Source organism: Myotis yumanensis, unplaced genomic scaffold (genome assembly GCF_028538775.1).
Source record: "Myotis yumanensis isolate MYYU_CA2020_CCGP unplaced genomic scaffold, mMyoYum1.0.hap1 SCAF_9, whole genome shotgun sequence".
Classification (NCBI taxonomy): domain Eukaryota; kingdom Metazoa; phylum Chordata; class Mammalia; order Chiroptera; family Vespertilionidae; genus Myotis; species Myotis yumanensis.
The window spans coordinates 67,154,403-67,172,083 of record NW_027223760.1 but is presented as its reverse complement, the minus strand read 5'-3'; the positions used below and the strand labels follow the sequence as shown (position 1 = coordinate 67,172,083).

At 35.6% G+C, this 17,681-nt stretch overlaps 1 protein-coding gene across 4 annotated transcripts in view; it reads left to right on the top strand.

The window, feature by feature from the left end:
* CD36 (CD36 molecule (CD36 blood group)) overlaps window positions 1–17,681 on the top strand; it is a 58,645-nt gene that overhangs the window by 18,879 nt on the left and 22,085 nt on the right. For 3 of the 4 annotated variants that reach the window (XM_070424548.1, XM_070424547.1, XM_070424549.1), the window contains exons 2-3: window positions 8,183–8,275; window positions 8,763–8,956. In XM_070424548.1, coding sequence (XP_070280649.1) covers window positions 8,837–8,956 — 120 coding nt within the window. In that variant the 5' untranslated portion in view covers window positions 8,183–8,275; window positions 8,763–8,836. Of the gene's footprint in view, window positions 1–742; window positions 851–8,182; window positions 8,276–8,762; window positions 8,957–17,681 lie in introns of those variants that run through there. The other variant, XM_070424546.1, reaches the window with a different exon arrangement.

The window sequence follows — 17,681 nt, the reverse complement described above, 5'->3', positions numbered from 1 at the left end:
CATTCTAAATAGTAATTCTATTTACAAGTTATTTGATCATTGTATTTTGGCTGAAAACAAATTAAGAGAAGCTTAATATTGTGAATTTTGTAGGTGGATTTTTGCTGTCCCCATGAAATTTTTATAGGACTCACAGAACATGATAAATAGTTAAGAACTTCCAGTTAGAACAATGGGCCATTTCCTTTTTTAGAGTCTGTTTGTCATCTTTGCTGATTGACAGAGTCTCCAACTGTTTTCAAGATATTAGTCTCGATGCACTTCAGGTTCATGCTGTACAGAAGAGTGCGCTCTATTTAAACTTCATGAAATGAGCTTGGCGAGCTGGTCATGACAGTGAAGGGGACCTCTCATTACTCTCCCTAATTTACATTCCTCACACCCGTACCCCTAGTTCATCGTGTGGAGTAATGACTGTGGGGAAACAGAACGTATCACATGCAGCTTCAGTTCTTTTTCCGCCCTGGCCTCTGACTTAGTTGGATAGGCAAATGGCCAAGAGTAAATAACTAAAATGCTGCTGTGTATCTCAGATATAGGTAAGGGGTCCTTTCCAGACCACAAAAATAGACCGTTAAGAGCCATACCAGTTGTGTGATGTGTGTGGGTTTTTTTTTTTTCTTGTTTTTTTTTTTAAATTCCTCTGGCAACAAACCACTCACTGGGATTTGACGGACGTTGTGGTACTTTTTTTTTTTTTTTTTTTTTTAAGCATATTTAAACTCACACACTTTGTAATGAGGATTTCAGTGCAGGGTTTTTTCTGCAGAATACCATTTGATCCTACTAAGAATTGTCTGTTCAAATGTTGGAGCACTTGATTGAAAAATCCTTCTTAGCTTTTTTAAAGGTAAGTCATATGATTTTTTTTTAAGCATAAGAGATTTCTATCTCCCAAATGATGGATGACACTACTATATAAATACTCTTAAGAAGTTGTATAACAACAACAAAAAGCAGTAGCTGTTTTGTTAGTCACTAGGCTTTATTTAAAAATTAGGTTTGTGTTGTTTTCTAAGTTATCAACATCAATTTTCTACATTTTATGTTTTAAAAAATATTAAAACCTTGTTTAATGCTCAATGACATTTCACTTCTTGATATTTAAAATGTTATGTTTTTCTGTAAACATTTATTTGTTAATATTTAAAATGATTTACAATACATTTAGATTATTATAAAACTTACATTGTATACTTAGGCTATTTATACATGATTTTTAATTTAAATTATGAATAGAAACAGTCATAAATGAAATCAATATAGTAGAATTAGTTGTTATAAATGACTTGCCACTCTTATGTCAACATGCTATCTTATATACAATTGTTAACTACTTATTACTTTATAGAATATTAACATACTTAATTTTCTATCTGAATTACACAATTTTGGTGAATTTGACTTTGCATGGTTAAATACAATGTATATTTAGATATGTTCTGAGTAACTATTTTTTAAATTAACAAACATTATAGTTGTCCTGAGAATGGTAAATTATATTAATTCCAAATAATGATTCTAGATTTTATCACTAGCCCAAGTGTAAATTATATAAAATTTGTTAGCAGACTAAAAATAAAACAAACCTGATGTTTTGGTCTATTACAAATATTAAAATATTATTTTATTGAATCATGATACCAAGTATAGATAAAAGATAAATTATTCTGAAGAAATTAAAAAGTTTCAATTTAATTACACTAAGTGAATCCATCTATAACTGTAAATGGCATAAATTCTTTAGAGTGAATCTCAAATAATTACTTGGATTATCAAGTAACATATTGAAATTTATTTTTAAATTATTTGCATGTACTTTTTAGTCCATTCCTATATGATTGTAAGTTAGTAATGTTTTATTTTGTTTTAGTACAGAGTTATTTTTATTCAATTTCTAAGTATGTATCTTTTATAGCATTCCTACCAAGTTTCTCTGGATCCATCAGAAGTTTTATATTCTTTGCCCAAACAAACCTCACAAGTCTAAACCCTTGCCAGTAATGTCTCCTGGATCTAAAAGAAACATTGCTTATAACATTGGTTTGCAAAATAAACAAAATTAAACTTTTTAAAGTTTTGTTATACAGAGACTCCAGCAGTCCATTGAAACTTATGAAAGAAGAAATATGAAGACATTTTTTGCATTTACCAGAATTATTATTAAACCAGAACAATACATCAAACACACAGTCATCATATAATGGATTAACCTGGGCGGAATATCATAATTATAATTGGAGAGATACTTGGACAGAGTGTACTGAAAATTTTGAAATTTACCTCTGAAATTATTATAGTTGCCACCCTTATTTTTGTCGGAAAATATCTGGTCATGGTTACTCAAACACATTTGAATCTTATGGATCCTTTTGTTCCTGAAGGAACTCACTTTGTAACTTTTTTTCTGATCCGATCACAATGTTTTAGCTCACTGGCTCAAGTCATGGCTATAAGTTTCAAGTAGCATTTTCTAACCTAGTAGTTTTCCTTCCATTTGCATGTTATTCTATGTTTCTGTATATAAAAAGTTTAAATCATTTTATCAGATTATGTTGTAAACTAAATGTTTTGCAAATAATCATTCTTATTTGCATAAATTGTATACATTTATCAGACTTTTTATAATAATACTTTACTTGGTCAATATGAAATAACATTATGCTATAGTTGTTTAACATAATGTTTTATAACATTTCAAAATAACAATAACATTTACTGTGATAGGAATTTTTTAAAAATATATTTTATTGATTTATTACAGAGAGGAAGGGAGAGAGATAGAGAGCTAGAAACATCGATGAGAGAGAAACATCGATCAGCTGCCTCCTGCGCACTCCCCACTGGGGATGTGCCCGCAACCCAGGTACATGCCCTTGACCGGAATCGAACCCGGACCTTTCAGTCCGCAGGCCGACGCTCTATCCACTGAGCCAAACTGGTTTCAGCAGTGATAGGAATTTTTTATATATTACCTCATTTAATTTTATTTTCTACCTTCTTTAATGTACAATAAACCCATTTTAGAGAAAGTTGAGTCATAACAGAGGCGTATGTGGACTGTTTTTCTATGTTAAGGAAATTGGAAGGAAAGCTTACAGATAGAATAGGAAATTTGAGGTACTAGTCACTCATGCATAAGAAAATGTCATCCAGGTCTTGACATTCATTTATAATACAAGTACTCTTATCATCTGAAACGTTTTCAAGTTTTGTAGTTCACATCCCAGGAAATTTTACCTCTGGACCATCCTTTTTTTCTGAATGGAGTTTCCCAGGGCACCTACACATGGGAATAATTGCAGATTCTCTAGGAATATTCTGATTTTCTGACCTATGTATTGGAGACACTTCTCTACCACCAGGTTCTCAACATAGTGGAAAGGCATAATGGTCATACAGTCATTCTAGAAATACTCTGATGATTTAACAGTTAAAATAGAAAAAAGAAAAATTCCATTCTTCTTTCTTCTTTTAAATATAACCCAAGGGAATAAAATACCCTCACTAATTCTACAGAAGGAATTGGATTTATAATCTAAAAACTGAGAGGATACAGCTAATTTCCCTGTGGACTCATGAAAGGTATAATAGTGACATCTTCAAACAGGCCTTTTAATTTCTTTTTCTTCCTTACAGAAGTCTCAATAAGTTTTCTTTTCTGTACCTATGATCAATCTTTGCTTTCTAAACTTAGGTACTTTACGCAGGAAGCAAAGTATTACAGATATCAATGTCTTCTCTATTTTGTATGAAGGAAAATAATAAATAAAGACTAAGAATTAATCCTAAGTTAGCAAATGAAATAAATTACCTACTTTAATATGTAAGGAGCTGTGTTATTAAGAAAAACCAGTGTGTAAGATACAAATTTTGCATGCTCTCAACATCTAAAGTTGAAAGAAAAGTGGGGATAAACTACACTTTTTTTCCCCCGGAGGGTAAACATAAGGGGAGGCACTGTTGAGTAGAATGTGTGATGGAGTCTGAACTTTTCCCTTATTTACACAATACATGTCTTACATAATATATTAGGCCCTCCTCTGCCTCACGTGAGTAAAACTGATTGTAATTTTGTAAATAGGAAGCATAAGGTTAAAGTGTAATTATAGTAGCTATAATTAATTACTCATGATTATGTCAAGGCACTGAGGTTAACAAATGAACCCAAGTATGTCAAATATCTTGCCTATGCTTAAGGAAAAAATGTTGGAAACTTACATCATGTTAACAAAATTGAATCAATTAGAAAATTTGAAAAAATAAATAAACTTAATCTCTCTCAAAAAAAATCAGTACATATTTGAATACTTCTATCTTTGCTCATATATCATCCAGACTGGTGTTGGGCTAACAACTATACAACCATGTGATTCTACAGAATAAATTTCCTGGCACTTCTGTTTTCTGATGAGCCTGACTCAACAGCAGTGGGACATGGACACTATTTCACTTAAGTTTTTTTTGTTTTGTTTTGTGTGTTTTTTAAAATATATTTTATTGATTTTTTACAGAGAGGAAGGGAGAGGGATAGAGAGTTAGAAACATCGATGAGAGAGAAACATCGATCAGTTGCCTCCTGCATGCCCCCCAGTGGGGATGTGCCCGCAACCAAGGTACATGCCCTTGACCGGAATCGAACCTGGGACCCTTGAGTCCGCAGGCCGACGCCCTATCCACTGAGCCAAACAGGTTCGGCTCACTTAAGTTTTAAGTTCACAGCTGGCAGAGTGTAGCAGTACCCAGGCAACCATATTTTTCAAAATATATATATTTTTATTAATTTTAGAGAGGAAGGGAGAAGGAGAGGATGTGCCCTTGACCAGAATCAAACCCAGGACTCTTCAGTGTGCAGGCTGAGGCTTTACCCACTGAGCCAAACCGGCTAGGGCCAGACATCCCCTTTCTTGACATCCCTGGGCCCGGGGTTCTTGGAAGTAAGAATGTTGAGTTTTTAGCTGTAGAGATGGAGGCGTGTGCTGCCCCCCTGGGTCCTCAAGTGGACATTTTCAGGACTGTTTGCTCTTTGCAGAAATTCTTCCCTGTAGTACAAGGGGCTACTTGAATAGAGGAGAAAGATTCTGAGTAAGTCAGATAGATTCATGGCTACATTATGGCATGGAATCTAGAAAGGAGCAAATAAATGCATATATACCTATTTCAGCACCAACAGACTTTTTAATTTGCAAATCACTTTACATTCCATCCGTCAAATTTGCAAATAACACTAATATTGAATAATTTTTAGTGGCTTACATAGGAGATAAAATAACTTTCCAACAAAGATGACTTCGTCTTTGAGTTGTGTTTTCCAAAAAAGATTCATGATAGTACATAAACAAAACTGGAACTTGACACTATGGATTTTTTTGTCTCAATTTTTAAATGGCCTTGCAAAGCCATCGGTCTCCACAGAGATTCTCCTAGAGCTTCCTAAAGGTAGAAAGAAGAGTATCAGGAAAACTGACTTAGAAACCAGGGTCTCTGGGTTCCCACCACTGCTGTAATCTGAGTGAAGAACTGGTTCAGCTGCTTAAATTAAAAACTTATCTGGTCTTGCCCTAGGCTGTTTTGCTCAGTAGATAGAGCACCAGCAGTGGACTGAAGGGTCACAGGTTAGATTCTGGTCAAGGGCGTTAGATTCTGGTCAAGGGCATGTACCTTGGTCGCAGGCTCAATCCCCAGTGCCAGTTGGGGCGTGTGTGGGAGGCAACCAAAAGATGTGTCTCTCTCACATTGGTGTTTCTCTCTCTGTCTCTCTCCCTCCCTTCCTCTCTCTCTAAAAAAGAAAAAAAAAATCAATGGAAAAAAATATCCTCAGGTGATGATTAACAGAAATTAAAACAAAAAGAACCTTATCTGGTCTTATTATCTTTGTTTTACACACGAGGAAATCGAGGTAGAGTCAGATTAAAAGACTTGCTCACAGTCACAAAGAGTGGCAAATCAGGTTTTGGTTTCATCACAGTTACATTAGGTTGGATCCCTGCATTTGAGTGCAACTTTAGGTTATAACTGGCAAATAAGAGTTGAGAGATGGTCTATGCAATTGGCTTTCAGTATTATTTAACTAGAGGCCTGGTACATGAATTCATGCACATTGAAAAGAAATTAATTAGAAGGTGGCCGGCGGGATGGGACTGGGTGAGACGGCCGGGCATGCCCTGGAGCCAGCCTCTCTGGCCAGCGGAACCTGGGGCAGTGCCGGGGCTCAAAGGGCGTCTGCAGAGTGAGTGGGGTCCCTCCAGCAGGTGGGATCCCTTGGCCTGGCCTGTGGGGATTGGGCCAAACCTGGCGGTTCGACATCCCCTGAGGAGTCCCAGAGTGCAAAGTTGTCGCTTGGCAGCTCCTGCATTGAGTGTCTGCCCTCTGGTAGTCAATATGCATAATAGCTACTAGCTGGTCAGCTGAACCTGGCTCAACTGCAGTCATATATTTATTTATATATATATATTATCTTGAATAGGGTTATTTATTTGCAGGGTGATTTCTATACTTACCAATTACTATGGTTGTTTACAAGATTATGTTTCAAGACAAGTTTAAGATGCTGTTTAGTTATACTTTGCAAGGTAATTCTACTTGATATTATCCAGTCCTTATTATAAACTTTAAATAACTTGGTCTATTGTATTATGACAAGCACAGTCAACATCATATTTGGTAGCATGTTGTATGATTTTAGAGGAGAGAGAAAACTATCTTCACACTCTACCTTCAAGCAGTTAATAAAAAAACCAACCCACTTGCTCAGTGACACGAAATTCCACAGGAAAAATGTCAAGTGTAGGCTTATGTGTTTTTTCCTTTTATATTTGAAAAAAACACGTGACACTCATGACTCAAGCCTTTTAACTACCAGGACCTCGGTATGAATGAGTTTGTTGCATCCTGACTACCATGGAAGTATCCTAGGTATAAGAAGGTATATAGAGAGAGATTACAGTGGATAAGAAGTAAAATAAATAAAATTGCCACGGAAAATTTTTGTAACATTTATCTTTCTCCATTTGGGGAAAAAGTCTTATTCTTTTTATTGTCTTACCATTATTTTCTTAGCTATGCAAATAATACTTTTGAAAAACTAAATGGTTCTACAGTAGAAATAAATGTTAATAGAATCATAAGACTTGTACAACTGTTGCAATAAAACTGCGGAGGAAAATCTGAGACCCTAACAAAATATAATTTTTATTATTACATTTACAGTGTTGACAAAAATATGTTGTGCGTATATCTTTTTTTGTACCCTATGTTCTGTTGTTATGTATGTTTTCCTTGGCCATAGGCATTTTGAAGTAGAGAATATTGTTTACAAGCCACAAAGCATTCTGACTGTTCACTAATGTTTGGTCAACCCCACTTTAAAAAATGCTGTTAGAGCCCTGCTGGCATGGCATGGCATGACTTGGTTGAGCATCGACCTATGAACCAGGAGGTCATGGTTCCATTTCAGTCAGGCCATATGCCTGGGTTGCAGGCTCCATTCCCAGTAGGGGGTAGGTAGGAGGCAGCTGATCAATGTTTCCCTCTCATCATTGATGTTTCTCTCTCTCTCTCCCTCTTCCTTCCTCTCTGAAATCAATGAAAAATATTTTTAAATGCTATTACAGTCATAATAGCATGTACTCTCAAATATTAGAAGTAATAGGTTCTTATTAACTTTGTTACAAGAGAAACCATTCATTCCACCAATCATTTTCTTCCAATTTTTATGAAATAAGCACATAGTAGAAAAATACCAAAAAATTGACTAGGTGAAATACATACTGGCACAAACAAGTTCATTTTAACAGTTGGCATGGATCAGTTGCCCATGACAATATAATATTACAATATAATGTGAATATGTACAAAAAAATTATTTGAGACTAGTCACAAAGCAATGCTTAGCATTAAAACTAGGCATCATTTACATGAGATAATTTCTTCAAATTCTTTGCACCTTTAGTGTATCCAAAAGTCAATAATTAACAATAAAATTGAAAGCAAAGGACGTTTCTTTAAAATATTTCAATGTTTTCAACAATTCAAGAAACAATTTAGGCATAAGTTCAGCAGTCATGAAAATGGGATTTTCTTTTCATAGCAATGATAATCTTGGTGATATTAGTATTCTAGTATTCATTTTGTAATATTGTATTTCCCCAATTTATCCATGCTTCTTTTTTTGTTTTAACAGATAGCTGACAATGCCTAGAAGAATTGATTCTTTCTGAGACACATCAAATCACTTTCCATTAAATCCATATCTTGCTGTTCATTTGTGAATAAGGTAAAGAGAACATGTTACCACACTTGCTTAGCTCTTAGAAGGAGCAGACATCAGTCCACTCACATTCAGTTTGAAGGAAAACTCCAGACAGAGTGTGGCAGGTGTGTCTGAGTGGATAAGCCACTAGAGGGTAAGGATGCAACTGTCACAGGCTGGGGGAAGGTAGATTAGGGTGAGAGCACAGTAAGCATGTTCTTCTTAGATAAGATTTTCATGTTAATTATCCATAAGAAGAAATCTAAGGGGAGAATTTTTTTAAATGCTGCATATGACAATATTTTTAATTTCTACCCCTGGTAGATAGTAAAAGGCAAGAAAGGGGAGGACCTGATCTAGAAAATCAGTTTCTTTAAAAAAAAAAAAAAAAGGAAAGCACTTGTTTATTGATAACTGGGAAAATAATCTGTTTCATAATGTGTTTTCTTGTACTTTGATCTGTTTGTATTGATATTTAAGCGTCTGTTTTATGATCTCTTCCTAATGACAGAACCAGAGTTCTTGGAACCCGGGAGTTTGAAAGGAGCAGGTGCCGAACCTTTACTTTTTCCCTGAACAAGAAAAATGGGCTGTGATCGGAACTGTGGGCTCATTACTGGCGCTGTCATTGGCGCAGTGCTGGCTGTGTTTGGCGGTATTCTAATGCCAGTCGGAGACTTACTTATTGAGAAGACAATTAAAAAGGTACAAGTAGTCAAAAGGATATTTTTTGTCAGCCTGATTCATTCTATCTTCTGTCCCTTATTTGCTTTGGGTACTTGTCTTATATTTTATGGTAACTGGTAGCTCAAAAGTGATTATGAGCTACCACAACTGTACACAATAGAGAAATGTTAAAAGTATATTTACCATAAGTGAATTGCTACGTTAGGTACAAATATTCAAATTCTGATAAAAGCTGTTCATAGGTACACAGGTAAGTTGAAATAATTGTTTATGTCTAAAAAAGTATGCTTTTGAATAAAAAATAGGTAATTGTATAAAAATATCTTGGTTAAAACTGAGAAAAGTAAATGTGTATGTATAATATATAATATAGAACATGTATAATATTAATATATAAACACATATACATAGTCATTTAAACATAATTATGTTTAATAATGGATCAGAAATTTTTGGTAACACTGATAGCTATTTTTTATTTGGTAAACTACTGTGGGGTTTTTTTTTACAATATGTATAATATTTCCTATTTGTAAAGCTTTATGTTTTAGAAAATGCTTTCAGAAATGTTATATAGGACATATGCCAGTGTATATGCAACAGCAGAATAGTTGTAACCTAGTTAGAGTAATTCAATAGATAGGTTTGCACAAAAAACTAGAATTAATTTCCCACCCTAGTTCCTTAGCTTCACATGCACCATCTTCAACTGATAGAGAGAGAAAGACTAGGATAAGGACATACAGACCTGCTGGAGTCCTAAACCCAGGATGGCAAATTCAAATGGTTTCAGAAGTTTGGAGACAGAGTTAAAAAAAAAAAAAAGAAAAAGTGAAGCTGTGAAGAACAAGAGAAAATGAACAGGAACTATTGTGAATGTGAGAATGTGTGCCCTACCTGAATACTGTATGTTTCTTTTTTCAAAACATAATTCTGGCCAAATAAAACATGTCTGAGTACTGGCCTCAGTTCTCAGCCTGATTAGATGTCAATGGCCTAGACAGAGGGTTAATAAGTATAGTGCACAATTGAGAACAATAAGAATTAAATCATAAAATGGGCTATACCTATGAATTCATACTGAAATTTCTGTTACTGCCAAGGCCTTTATCTTCCTCATCCATTTATCTATATTTGACATCTTCCTCTTACGAGGAATATAAATAAATACCATTTCATTTCACAGAAGCATTGACTTAATTGACTAATATGAAGAATTCATTTTAAATCTATTTCTGATTATGACAATTACTATTTTCTACTCCTTTCTTTAGCTAAAAATTATAAAGTTAAAATAAATAACCTCACTGTTCCATTACAGCTGCTGTCTTATGGAAAAATAGGACATTTTTTAGGTTATAGTTCCTGTCCTTGCATGCTATATTTGCTCCATACTAATATTGAGGTTTGTGGCTTTCCTATTGCTAACAGATCATAAAGCTTCAGCCCTGAGAATTTAATTAAACTATTATAAATTGAATGTCATCCACTTCTTTGGAATTCCCAATTTTATTGATATTACTTTTGATGTAGTTTGATAGAGACAGATAGGTCTCAGTGAGATGAAGCTTATGTGACTGTGTGAGATGGGATCGCCATTGCTTAATATCCTTCCTGCTCTGTCATCTGCACCCCCGCCTGGATTTCTGTGGGGAAAGAACCGATGCAGCATGTGTGCTAACACAGAGACTACAACTGACCTTTTGGAAAAGTTTCCAGAATAGAAATGTCACAATAATGTCCCACTGCAGAGCATTTTAGACCAAGACTATTTTTTCTAATACATAATTGACAATCAGTAGCTGATTATTGAGCATCATTTATTTAATTTATTCAGTAATAGTAGTACATATAGAACCTTTGTTAGATGGCATGCAAACTACTTGCATCTATTTTAATTGTTCAGTATTAATCTCATGTTCATAATAGCTAACCCTGAGGAAATAAGAATTTTGAGAATCAAAAATATGCTTTTGTATAGAGACTAAGAAAGAATAAAATAAAATTTATCTCAACAAATTTATGACTTAACTGGGGGAAAGCATATTGTAAACAAAATAGAGAGAGACCTATGAGACTCATAAATGAATTTTAAAGTGTATAACATAGAAAAAATAAATGCTATTTAGAAAGAGAGCTCTCAGCATATTCAAAAACTTTAGGAAGAAAGTGCTGGAAAAAGTTGTGAGAGTGCAATTAAATGTTGTAAAGAAGAAATAAGGAAAATAGAGGATGTGCCAAAAATATGGGATTAACAAGGGATGATTAGAAAGACAGCAACATGGTATAAGATTTAGGAAGTTTTGAACATGAGCAGAAGAATAATTAATGATGTTCTAGGCAATAGTCATTGGTGTATGTTTTATGATAGGTGTGCGGTTAGAAGTTGATATCAAATGGCTAGCATTTATTTAGTGCTACTAAGAGCTTCACATATATTCATTTATTTAATGTTTACAAATATCCATGAGAAGGTACTATTATTTTACCCATTTTACAATTACAAGATCTTAAAAAACACTCGCCAACTCACCTAGCCAAAAGGAGGAGGAGGATTCAGTTTCCAAAACTAGGCAATCAATCTCAAGGCAGAAAGTAGATGATACAAGTCTTGTGCTCTAGCTATGGTAGACAGTGTTGGAAAGTAAAAAGACAAAAAAAAAAAAAAAAAAACACAGCTAAACAGGGGAAAACCTTTTAAGGAGAATTTTCTTTTAGAAAGATCTTTGCACAGTCTGTAACAAAAGTCATTGTTCTAGTGTGATAGTCTATAGGAAAAACTGATGGTACATGAGATGCAGTGGCAGTTTGGACGGAGGGACTAAGTTAGGAGAGAGAGTAGAACAAACTACATATCTAGTCTCGTGACTAAGAGAATGTGTACCTTAGAAGAATACAACACAGAGGTTTTATTATCAATGGGCTGATATGAACACCGGTGCAGATTTCAAATGTCAGAGTTCAGGTGGATTTTATTATGACTACACAGATAAAACTAAACTGGATTTGCTTTCCGGAGAATGTGAATGTAGAGACAAAGGGGCAGAGAGAATACTCTAAGACTTGTGCATAATTCAGAGGTAGGAAGACAAAACAGAAAATGGAAAGAAATGATTTTAAATGAAGAAATAAAAACAAAAGATTGTAATTTGGGGCAGTTAATAGGAGGCCAACACTCAAGGAAAGAGAATAAAATGTTCTCAGGCAGATGAAAATCAAGGAAATAATGGTTAAAACATGGTCAATATAATTTTGAAAGTATAATTTCAGTAGGATAAGGTAATAAAGGAGGCATAAAATAAAGAAATAGAGATTTTCTCTTCTTGTTTTGAAATGCGAGTGTACTGTGCAATCTTTTACAAGACAAAAGGTATGAATCTAGACTCTAGAAGAAGGAAGAGGTACAAAACTGAAATTTGAGAGAAGAATGAGTTCCCCGAACCTATTAAATGATGGTTTACATTGTATCCCAGTTACATATCCATCAACTAAGACAATATCAGAATCCCTTCAATAGTTAGAGTCCTTGGTACATTTGTTACTGAGCCTGATTTTTGCCTCACGTTTCTATATAATCATGTTGAATTGACAATTTTGGTCACATTAAGATGCTGGAACTTTTTCTTTGTTTAAATAAGACTTCTTTTTTTTCCCTTTGGTTTACAAAACTATTTTTTAAACAAGACTGGCATATGTATCTGTTTAGCATATAGTAAGAGTCAAATGGCTGAATTATATACAAACTCAGGAGCTGATTGTCTTACCCCTGCCTCAGGAGCACTTAGGATATGGCTGTTATATTAGAAATATGTACAAGATTTTGTACTGGCCACTTTGTGTTTACCATTGAAACTCATTGAAAATGATTTTCTTTATTTAATTGACTAATAGCAAATTGATAAAGTTATTACCGGTACACTAGCACTATTAAAAAAAAGAATTAAAGTATTTAGTTGGAAAATATTAGAAAATCATCTTGTATTGTTGTTATTTATAAAATATAGGGTCGGAATCTCCGATACCATCCAGTTCTAAAAACTGACACCCTGACACTAGCATTTGAAATGTTCTAAACTAGCTCAGAAATTTTCTTTCATCTATGAAGTTTGCTCTTTATTTCCAAGGGATGTTTTTTAGGGACTTCATGCTTTTTTAATGGATCATAGTGGAAAACTTTCTTACCATTTTTTTATGCTGTGATTTCTAATGGATTTGTGTTGAGTCAGCAAGTTTATGTAATCTTGCTAAGTAGATTAAAAGCCAATGGCTCAAGCTGCTACAAATGTGCAAGGCACTTTGGAAAAAGGTCAAAGTTCTGCCACCACTTACAAAAGATAATTTATCACTCCACTTTGTTAATGTTACTTGATAAATGCTTAGCGAATTTTGTGTAATATAAATAACTTTAAATACATTTTAATTTAATTTCCCTAGAATATTAACCATAGAACACCAAGAAAGGAATTAAGGTTTTCCTTTTATTTGCCTATTAAAAGACAAATGTTCAGTTATAGCATCATTCAATTATACCATCCTTTTTTCCCTCCAATTCTTGAAAGAATGATCCTTTTAGTAGCTTAAAATAAATGCTTTCAGAAAAAGTAAATTGAAATAACAATGATCTCTGTTCACTAAAATGACTAGGTTTTTTAATCAATAGACCACATTTTAATAATATACATTAATTTATATTTATATTAACTTCACATATATGTTTATAGTATTTCTACATATAACAAAATAGTTCATACATTTTCTAGCATTTAAAATTTAAAAATAAATGTCTGAAGTATTAGTTGTTAAATAATGTAGGATTTTTAAAAATTTAACTGCATTAATAAAATCACTTAAAAACAATGTTTCAAGAAATAGCAGGTAAGCATATATAATTTTCTTCTTCCAGCCCAATATAATATGAACATATTTTAATTTTCATGCCAAATACTAAATCTCTCATTTTAATTTCCCACATAAACTTTGGGAACAAATTTCCTGAATTTTAGAAATTTTATTCTGGATTTTAATTGGTAACTTGATAATCTGAGACTAAGGCCATTTTTTGACTCAGCACACACACACACACACACACACACACACACATAATGCATATGAAAATGAGAACTGTTTTTGAAATTGGGGAAAGTACTTGCAACTGATCCTAACAGAACAAGTTGTGGTAGTGAGTGGGGAGAAAAAATATTTTTTTAGTTGCTGCTTTTTAAGGAAGTTTTTATTTCACTGGAGTGAGTATAAATATAAAAACAATTAAGTAGCAGAAAAATAAGTTTCATGGGATAGTGCATGACTTATTGCCGCATGACTTGTTTAGATAGTAAATAATATAAATGACACCATTAAAGCAGTCTGGGAATAAATTACATTAGCATTTTCCTTCTATAGAGTGGGTAGGATTTGTATAGTAATAATAGCTAACATGTTTATTGAATGCTTGCTATGTTCTAACTCTTTTTTTAAGTGCTCATATTTATAACAAACTATAAAGATAAATATTTAATTAAACTGTATTCAACTAATTTTGACTTTCAAAAATATTAATTCATATGGCTTAACCTAATATCATTATTCCCATTTTACGCATCAGAAAACTGAGGTACAAAATAATTTAACCTGCCTGAGTTTAAATGATTAATACAAGACCAAACTAAGGATCAAACTCATAGCATCTTAAATTCATTTTGTCCACTTCATTTTATGCTTTGAGGGAAGAAGCCACTGTACTTGGTCAAGTGCGGGGGTAGGATAAGGGGATCTAACTCATAGATTATAATCTGCTATACCTGATTCTTCCTCTTATTGTTTTAATAGAGGCCTGGTGCACAAAAATTTGTGCACTCGGGAGGGTCCCTCAGCCGGGCCTGTGCCCACTCACAGTCTGGGACCCCTCAGGGAATGACCACCTGCTGGCTTAGGCCTGCTCCCCGGGAGATTGGGCCTAAGATGGCAATCAGACATCCCTCTGGCAGCCAGGGAGCCCTCAGGGGATGCCCACTTGCCAGTGGGGAGCAGACCTAAGCTGCAGTCAGACATTCTTAGCGCTGCTGAGGAGTTGGGAGAGGCTCCCACCACCACCGCTGTGCTGGCAGCCATCAGCCTGGCTTGTGGCTGAGCAGAGCTCCCCCTGTGGGAGCACACTGATCACCAGAGGGCAGCTCCTGCATTGAGCGTCTGCCCCCTGGTGGTCAGCGTGTGTCATAGTGACCATTGATTCCCAGTTGCTCTGGTGTTAGGGTCAATTTGCATATTACCTTTTCATTATATAGGATAGAGGCCTGGTGTATGGGAGGGGGCCGGCTGGTTTGCCCTGAAGGGTGTCCCAGATCAGGGTGGGGGCCCCGCTTGGGTGCCTGGCCAGCCTGAGTAACGGGATGAGGGCCGTTTTCAGACTGGCTACACCCCCTTCAGGATGGGGGTCCCCGCTGGGGTCTTGGCCAGCCTGGGTGAGTGGCTGATGGCTGTTCGCAGGCTGGCCACAGCCCCTTCAGGGTGGGGGTACCTGCTGGGGTGCCTGGCCAGCCTGGGTGAGGAGCTGATGGCTGTTTGCTGGCTGGCCAAGACCCCCAGCGGGGACCCTTAACCCATGAGGTGATGGCCAGCCTGGGTGAGGGGCTGATGGCTTTTTGCAGGCTGGCCCCCAGTGGGGACCCTTATCCCATGAGGGTGTGGCCAGCCTGGGTGAGGCTGTTAGCAGGCTGGCCAAGGCCACCAGCCACCCAAGCTCCCAGTGGTGGCTGGCTGGAAGCAGGTATCTGGGATTTATTTAGCTTCTATAATTGAAACTTTGTTGCCTTTTACAGAGGCCACAGCCGGCCAGGGCAGGCAGGAAGCTTGGCTTCCTCCATTGCCAGGGAAACCAAGCCTCCTGCTTGCTCCAGCTCCATGGCTGCCAGCCACCATCTTGGTTGGGTGAATTTGCATATAGTAGCTCTGATTGGCTGGTGGGTGTGGCTTGGGCATAGCAAAGGTATGGTCAATTAGCATCTTCGTCTTTTATTAGTGTAGATAATATTCTTGAGAAATTGGTATATTTTCTACAACTTTACTGTCCATATTAAACACATAAGAAGACATCAAGGTCATTTTAATAATTACATACACTAAAGTTGTATGATGAGTCATGTAGATGAGTACTGCTTTTCTGCAACAATAATAAAGTGAGCATGTGACTAGAGAGAAGATATTACTATCACAAACATCTGCTTTCAAGTTAATAAAACAGAATAGAAGTTTCAAAGCCAATGGCTTTCAAACCCAACTGGAGACCATGCCATAGGAGTCATCAGGTTGGAATCCAGCCATTGCTGGGGCTGGATCGTCTGTATACTTAAAGTCAGAGACAGATACTGATTACATAATGATCAGCTTTATACTTCAAATTTAGCCAAGGATTTGCAAAATAGGCTAGACAGCCCAAATCCAATTTTAAATTCACAAAGGTATAAAATCGTTTGCTCCTTTTAAAAAAAGAACTTGTGACATAATCAATCTTGGTGGTCAAAGGGTGTCTGTACAATGTTCTAATACATAATGTTAGGATCAGAAGAAATGCATTCCTATTTTGATTGCTGCAATATTTTTGTCTCTGAACAAATCATGACAATATGGAAACTATAGAAAATTGTAGTGAAAATACCGTTTCTTTATTATCTGCCACTAAATTGTCATATGTCATTGAATCAGACATCTGTTTTCTGTTTTCTCTAGGACCCATTTCTACCTCTAAAAAAAATTAGATAGGTTTAGATGACCCTGAATTTAACAATTGGCAAATCAAAGCATTCATTTCAATGTTTGCATTTAAAAAGAAAAAAAAATCTTCTGATTAATAAGTAAGGCAAAGTGGTGTATTGGCCTTTAGAAGAAAGGCATATTACGTCTTTCAAGATTAAATGCATATGCATTAGGGTGAGGGAGGTATTCTGTCCTACCAAGGATATCCCATCATATTCCCTTTTCAATTCCATAAGCATTTATTGATTTTCTTTCATTAAGAACTGAACTAAGATAAGTGGCTTGAGAGGTACATGATAAATAATTGATACTGCATTAGTCCTTAAGATTCTTGGAGTGTGAGAGTAATGTGTACAAATATAGGTTCGTGTGTGTTTTCCTCTCATATGTCTCTTGAAATGGGTAAATTAATACAGCACACAGCTTCTATATAGATTTCAGCTTCAGCATCCTCATTATACATCTTTACATTTAGAAAAATAGCCATGATACATGATCTGCCTGTGATTTTGTCTTAATATGAGGCTTAGTACCGGAATCTAACTTGTAAAAGGTTTCTGGGAGAGAATGGCAAGTTTTTCAAGGATAATTGGTTGTGAAAGGAATAGGGCCCACCATCACTTTAGCAGCTCCAGTGTAACCAGTGTCAGTGATTGCAACAGCAGGGATTTTGTAATGGCATTTTCAATTGGTGCCTTGTTCTTCCCCAAGGAATTGCCTTAGTCTTTGCTTTAAGCAATATGTAAAGTTCCCTGAAGATATGAAACTCAGTTTTACTTTCACCAACTAAGTGCAGAGGTGACAGAAAATAGTCTGGTGTAAAAGAGGACTGGTCTAAGGGTCAGGGCCCGGGATTCTCAGCTTCTACGACGATATGCCTAGATTATCCATGGGCCAGCCACCTGGCTTCTCAGAGCCTCAGTACTAGAAAATGTGGTAATAATGTCCAGTGTCCTTTCCTGATTCATCATTCTATGAACTGACGCTTCCAGGT